The sequence below is a fragment of the Cynara cardunculus genome, unplaced genomic scaffold, assembly GCF_001531365.2.
Source record: "Cynara cardunculus var. scolymus isolate 2C unplaced genomic scaffold, CcrdV1 Un_Scaffold_3214, whole genome shotgun sequence".
Lineage (NCBI taxonomy): Eukaryota > Viridiplantae > Streptophyta > Magnoliopsida > Asterales > Asteraceae > Cynara > Cynara cardunculus.
In genome coordinates this window covers 40,769-47,107 of record NW_020201394.1, presented here as the reverse complement: position 1 = coordinate 47,107, position 6,339 = coordinate 40,769, and the positions used below count along the sequence as shown (strand labels likewise).

General features: G+C 35.9%; 1 protein-coding gene across 1 annotated transcript; it reads left to right on the top strand.

Annotated features, from left to right (window-relative positions):
- Positions 1-2,668: 2,668 nt before the first annotated feature.
- LOC112503544 (protein LATERAL ROOT PRIMORDIUM 1-like) lies at positions 2,669-5,226 on the top strand. The gene is made up of 5 exons (XM_025107561.1): positions 2,669-2,680; positions 2,775-2,845; positions 3,787-4,151; positions 4,197-4,676; positions 4,794-5,226. Exons 1-5 carry the CDS (start codon positions 2,669-2,671, stop codon positions 5,108-5,110), a joined length of 1,245 nt encoding a protein of 414 aa, XP_024963329.1. The 3' UTR covers positions 5,111-5,226.
- The last annotated feature ends 1,113 nt before the right edge of the window (positions 5,227-6,339 follow it).

Genomic DNA, 6,339 nt, shown 5'->3' with positions numbered 1-6,339 from the left:
TGAAAATGGCCATCTATAAGAAGAGTAATTTTTGTAAACCATTTTTGAGTAATCATGCGACTGATAGTAGAAAGAGTAGCATTATCAGGCGGCTTAGTAGAAGAAGAATGAGTATTCTCTGGTTCTTTCAATTCTTCAGGCGGAACATGAAAAGTAGCATTTCTGACTAAGAGGTCTTGACTTGCAGAAACAATTGCAAGATGTTTATGAAGAAGAACATTGTCTTCTTTYAAAGCAGAAATTTCAGACTTAAGAATTGCCACTTCKTTATGAAGGTCAGTGACAGAAATCGCCGTAGAYGAAGATTGTTTGTGTTGAAGAAGGCGATGTAATTCTTTCATAGAATAATCAATATTATTGACAGGAGAAAGAGAAGTAGAAGAACTGGGTTTATTAAACTCAAGATTTTCTAAAATCTCAGAACAAATCAKAGGATCTTTTATTTTTTGTAAAAGTTTTAAAACCTTTTCATCAGTTAAAACATTTATATTTAGATCCTGAAATTGAGAAAGGAGTTTATAAAACTCATCATGGCTGTCCGTCGAAGTGTTATTTTGAATAACATTGAGACAGTTCTTAGCACAAGGTTGACCAATAGCACAAGTATCACAAGGAGAAGATTTCAAATCTTCAGAATCCGAAGATAAATAGGAATCCTCGACAGAGTCATCAGACTCATCAATGGAGCTAGAATTAGAAACAGAATCAGGTTCTTCATCAGAATTTTTGAAATTTAAAAAGATATTCAAAAGAGAATCCTTTGTATTTTGATCAATGTTTAAATTATTGATCTTCTTTTTAGTCCAACAATTTGTTGAAGAATGACCAACTTTTCCACAATTTGAACAAACAATTTTGTTTTTCTTGAAACCCTGAGAGTTTGAAGATTTAAAAGATTTTCTTTGCCTAGCAAAAGTAGGTTTTTTAGGGTCATCAACTCTATTAGAGTTTTGTAAATCTTTATCAAAAGATTTTCTTTTAAAACGTCGTTTATGATGACGGTGATTAGAAGAATCTCGATCACGAGTTTTATGAAATTTTCTTTTTGGTTTCTTATAAGGAACCTCCATACCAAACTGGTCACAAAAATCTCCCAGTTGTTTTCTTTCAAGCATATTCTGCTTCCTGATTTGGTGTTTTAATTTCAAATCATTGCAAAGAGAAAGACCTTCTGCAATACAAGTACTGATCAGCTGACCATAAGTATAATCATCATAGTTAACAGAAACCTTATCTTTTTTAAGAATCTTACGGACTCTYTCAGCAAAAAGATGAGGAAGGCCATCAATAAATTTGGCTTTCCAATGACTGTTATTACAGTCTTTGAGTTCAAAGATACGAGAAAGAAATGTATCTTTATACCAACGAAACTCAGTAAGAGTTTTGCAACGAAGATTACTGATAAGAGTTCGAATATTTTCATGATTATCAGAAAACCTGCCAGTAAAATGCTCTATAAGAGTAAGGACTAAAGGATAKACAACATTTGTTGTCTCTTCTCCATTTTCATTCTTAACAGAGTTAAGAATTTCATCTTTTTGAGAAAGGGGRATGTAATTATCCCACCAACCTTTCAATTGACCAGTAAAACCAGCAATGATCATTTTAGCAATGGCTTTATCATTATTGCCTGTGTTTTTACACACTGTGCTATACATGAACATCCTATGAGCCATATTATAAATATGTTTATCAGCGAAACCATCAAGACTCCACTCATAAATGCATTTACCATTATAACTATTGTTAATAATGTACTCCTGTTCTTCATGAAGAACATCCATGGGAGTAGGGCGATTATAATAATACTTATTAAGATTAGGAGTTTTGGCCCATTTCATTTTATGAATTTGGCCATCAATCTGTTCATGATGAGGGGACTCAGACTCAGACTGAAAGTCATGGCTAAGCATGGAGAGAGAGGGAGGTTTGGTAACATGTAACTTGGAAAGCTTTAAATCAAGCTGTTTCATGAACTCCTCAGAAGGGGATTTAAGTTTAAAATCTTTTATTTCAGGAGGAGGCTGAATGGTATTGGAAGTTAGAATAATCTTTTCAGAAGAAGAAGGAATATCAGCARGAGTAACAATTTGTTTTTGCTGATTTGTCTCAATTTGAGAAATCTTGTTTAAAATGAGGGAAATATTATCCTCTATGGAAAAAAGCTGTTCTCCAAGAATTTTCAACATAAGATTKGAATAATTCTGTTTTTCAAGTAATTCGTTAATATGTAACGAAGTAGCAGAAAGAGTATTATCTTTGATAAGATTTGAAAAAGCAGAGAATCGGAAGGAAGAATTATTATTTTTCATGAGAAAAGGAGAYTGWGGRGGRTAAATGGTAGATTTAATATCTCCATTAAGAAGTTGATAATCTCTTTGGATAACATTTATAAAATGTTTTATATGAGTATGGAAAAACCAAGGAATRAAAGAGTATGTCTCATTTTCYTTAGTACAGAATTCATAGAATTCAGCAGAGAAATTAGCAATTTCHTCTTTTGAAAAATTTTCAATATACCAATTTCGAAAAGGAGCCCATTTAGGATTACCATAGTAATCCTTGCAGACAAGCTGTCTAGCAGGAGATCCATGAGTGAAGTCAATTTTTCCTTCACTAGTAACCCAACTTCTTGAGGGATCAAAATCCATAAAAACCCTAGATATTGATGTCAGACATAGTCTCTCCAAACCTATGAGGCTGTTGGGGGATGCTAGAATCAACAGGATTATTATGAACAATACCRTTTCTATGAACTCTTAGTTCATCTACAGGTTGTTGAGAAGAGGATTCAATATGCTCTTCAGCCTCAGATAAATGATGCTGAGGATCTCTTAAATAAGAGGTTGAGGCCCTCGAAGGCTGACTGACCCTATTTCCAAAAGGAGAAATAAAGCTATGGGTTCCATGAGAAAGAGAGTGAGACCTTAAAAGAGGTCTTGTCTCAGTATAAGGAATACTTCTAGTATCATCAAATTGAACATARACAGTTCCTTCATCTGTCTGGGTGATGTTACTAAAATCACTTTGGATTATAGGTTGTCTAGGAATATTCCTAGCAAGAAAAGTTTTGAGGTTTTATGTATAAATCAAGAGTACATAAATACATTATACATTAGAAATTATTAAATACTTTATAAGATAGTATAAATTTAGATATAAAGGTGAATAAAAGAAGTTAAAAATATAATAAAATAGAACGGACATGTTGAAAAAAGGTGGGTTTTTTTTTGTTGTTGTTTGGGGAGGTGGCAGCAGTAGTAGTAGCCCTAGAGAATCGAAGGGTCATGTGACTTTAAGAGTTTAGGGCCTCCACCTCCCTTCCCTCTCCACATAACTACAAGAAACTAGAGAACAAAAATATTCATACCCTTTTCCCAACTATGCTCCTATCCTTTGATTATTGGAGAGAGATTGAGTGAAGTTAACCCCAACCTATCTCGCTTTCCAACATCCACGACGCCATAAAAGTAACCTCAGAAGAAGAAAGAAACAATCCTTAAATGAAGTTGTATTTTATATATGATTTAGTTTAGATCAGTTTGTTGTTCTGATCTTACTGCAAATCTTCTGCATCATACCAGTTGTACATCTCTCTCTCTCTTTGCTACAAATCTTCTGCAAATCTTTCTCTCTTTTTATGTCTGCAAATCTTGTAACAGGACCTGCAACACTGCTAGATCTTCTCAGATCTTCAATTTGTTGAGAAAAATATAGTTGGAGAAAGAAGAAAATCTAAGGAAATTACCATAAATATTAATTCGTAGTAGTTGTGGCTTCTAGCAGGAGTAGTAGGCTGCAACCTTCAGATTCAGGTGCGTTTGCAGACTGGGTTGCTAATCCCTCCTCTTCTAGACCTTCCGAACACGACCTCTCTTTGGGCTTCAATGCCGGTCCCGCCTCCGCCGTTGGTGGGTCGACGGGGATTTGGTCGTCCTCCGTCTCCGCCGCTGCTCGCCATATCAACTATGGTGCTGAAATTGGCATGTTGGGTCTTCGTGACGTGTTTGTTGTTGCTCCTTCAAGTCATCATCTCTCTGATCATGCGCATGCTCACTCTCTCAACACTCCAATCTCAAATGCCACCGCCGCTGCGGCCACTGCGACGGCCCTTGGCGTTGGGGTCATCCCTCTTTTAACTGCCACCACTTGTCTGACGGCGGAGGACGATGTGTTTGGTAATCGTGGGGGTAGAGCAAGCAACACCACTAATACTACTACTGCTAATAATAATAATAGCATTCAGTTCTGGCAACCTCAGAATCAACACAATTATTTAAAGAAACCCATGATTCCCGATCACGGTTTTCTCCACGGCGGCGGGTCGGCATCGTTGACGTCGGGATCCACCATGACTTGCCAAGACTGTGGTAACCAAGCTAAGAAAGACTGTAGCCATCGGCGGTGCAGGACATGCTGTAAGAGTAGAGGGTTTGATTGTGCTACCCACGTGAAAAGCACTTGGGTCCCCGCCGCTCGCCGTCGAGAACGTCAGCTCATGACATCCACCACCACCGGCGGCGGCGGCGCTGCAGCAGGTTCATCAGCCTCCACCTCCGCCACTAAAAAGCCTCGACTCACTTCTCAGACCACCGCTACCACCGCCTCCCACACTTCAACTTCAAATACCACGCCTCCAAGAAGCTTCAACAGCAGTTCTAGCCATCACCACCAAGGTAAAGAAAACACCATGTTCGTTAATGGCGGACGGATTTCCTTTTACTTTCTAGGTTTCATTTTATGGTGCAGTTAATGACAATTAAATCTTGTTTTTACGATTTTTAAAAATTTAGATGCAAGCTTTATGCAATCATTACCGGGGCAAGTGCGTGCTCCGGCGGTGTTCAAATGTGTGAGAGTGACGGCGGTTGAAGACGGAGACGACGAATATGCATATCAAGCATGTGTGAAAATCGGTGGTCATGTGTTCAAAGGTTTTCTCTATGATCAAGGAGCTGAAACAAGAGACCAAACTAACATTCCAAATTTATCTGAATTACATTTGGGCGGTGGAGGACGGCGGAATGTGGGTGGTTCTTTAATTTCACCACCACTTAACCACCCATCAACATCCGTTTATGGTTCCTCCGGTGGCGGATTGCTTGGTTGACACCATTATTAATATTAATTAATTAAGCCCTAAATTTCATGGAATCAATTAATTGGCTTTGTACTGTTTGTTGTCCAATCAAATATCTTATGGCATAATCCGGATTTTCTGTGTGCATGTTTTATGCAAGAATTGAACCACCCAATTTTGACGATAGGCTCGATGCCCAAAACACGTTACTTTGCTACTTGTTAATTTGATCATGACAAGGCTCTGTGCTCTAATTCCTTAGAAATTAAAGCATCTATCTTTTTGAAATTTGGGAGATTTTGAAAAATGTTTATTTCAACGAACTTCGTTGAACTTCTTTTTAAAATAAGAAAAAAAGAAAGAAATGGAAAAATATTTAAATTTTAAAAAGAGAGAAAAAAATACAATATACTTGTCGGAGATACTTTAAGAATGTTCGATATATATGTCTGATAAATTAATTTATAAGATCTTTAATGTAAGGTTCTTTCAGCAAAATGTGTAGTGAATTGTAATAATTATCACTGCGGGGATGTTCTTATTAGAATTTCATGCCTTCTAGGTGCTTGAATAAAAAGTTTGGTTCTTATCATAAAGTTTGTAAAACATGACATTTTTCTTATTTCTTATTTTATGTTTTTGAACTTATAATTATTAATATATATTAACATAATCAATACAATCTAAAACAAGAGGTTAAATCGTTGTGGACTTTTAAAAGGGTTTTTAATTTGATGAGTTAGAGATAAGTTGACAATAGAAAGTGCAAAAATGAGGTTTTTACAAGAATCTCCATTAGAAATGCTTAAGTTAATCGTTGGTTAAAAATAAAAATCACATGATATTCCTTCCTTATATTTCTAATCACATTTCGAGATTGTAAGAAAAGAAGTTAAGACTAACTGTGAAAAATAGTTATGTAAACGTAGATGAATAAAATATAATGTAAATGTACAAGGTATGTATTTAAATTAAAGGAGTGGCTAAATGCAATATTCAAGTTACTAGATGCGCTATCCGTTGTGGAATAACAGATGTTAAACAACATTTACGTGAGAGGATACATAATCTGAAAGGGGTTGATTTTTATGCCCATTTATTTATTCATATACCATCTTATTTCCTACCCATTTGCTCATTCACAAATGCCCTATATATGGGGGTTATGAATATAATACATCAATTCAAACCAAAGGTTAAGCATATAGCCCATCCCTTAAATATATATGGTGGTGGAAGAGATAAAAATAATGTGTTTA

What these genes read in the sequence shown, in the direction of transcription:
- LOC112503544 (XM_025107561.1), top strand. An exon ending in TCTTTTAACTGCCACCACTT is followed by an intron (nt 4,152 to 4,196) that starts GTCTGACGGCGG and finishes GTGGGGGTAGAG; the next exon opens with CAAGCAACACCACTAATACT. An exon ending in TTCTAGCCATCACCACCAAG is followed by an intron (nt 4,677 to 4,793) that starts GTAAAGAAAACA and finishes TTAAAAATTTAG; the next exon opens with ATGCAAGCTTTATGCAATCA.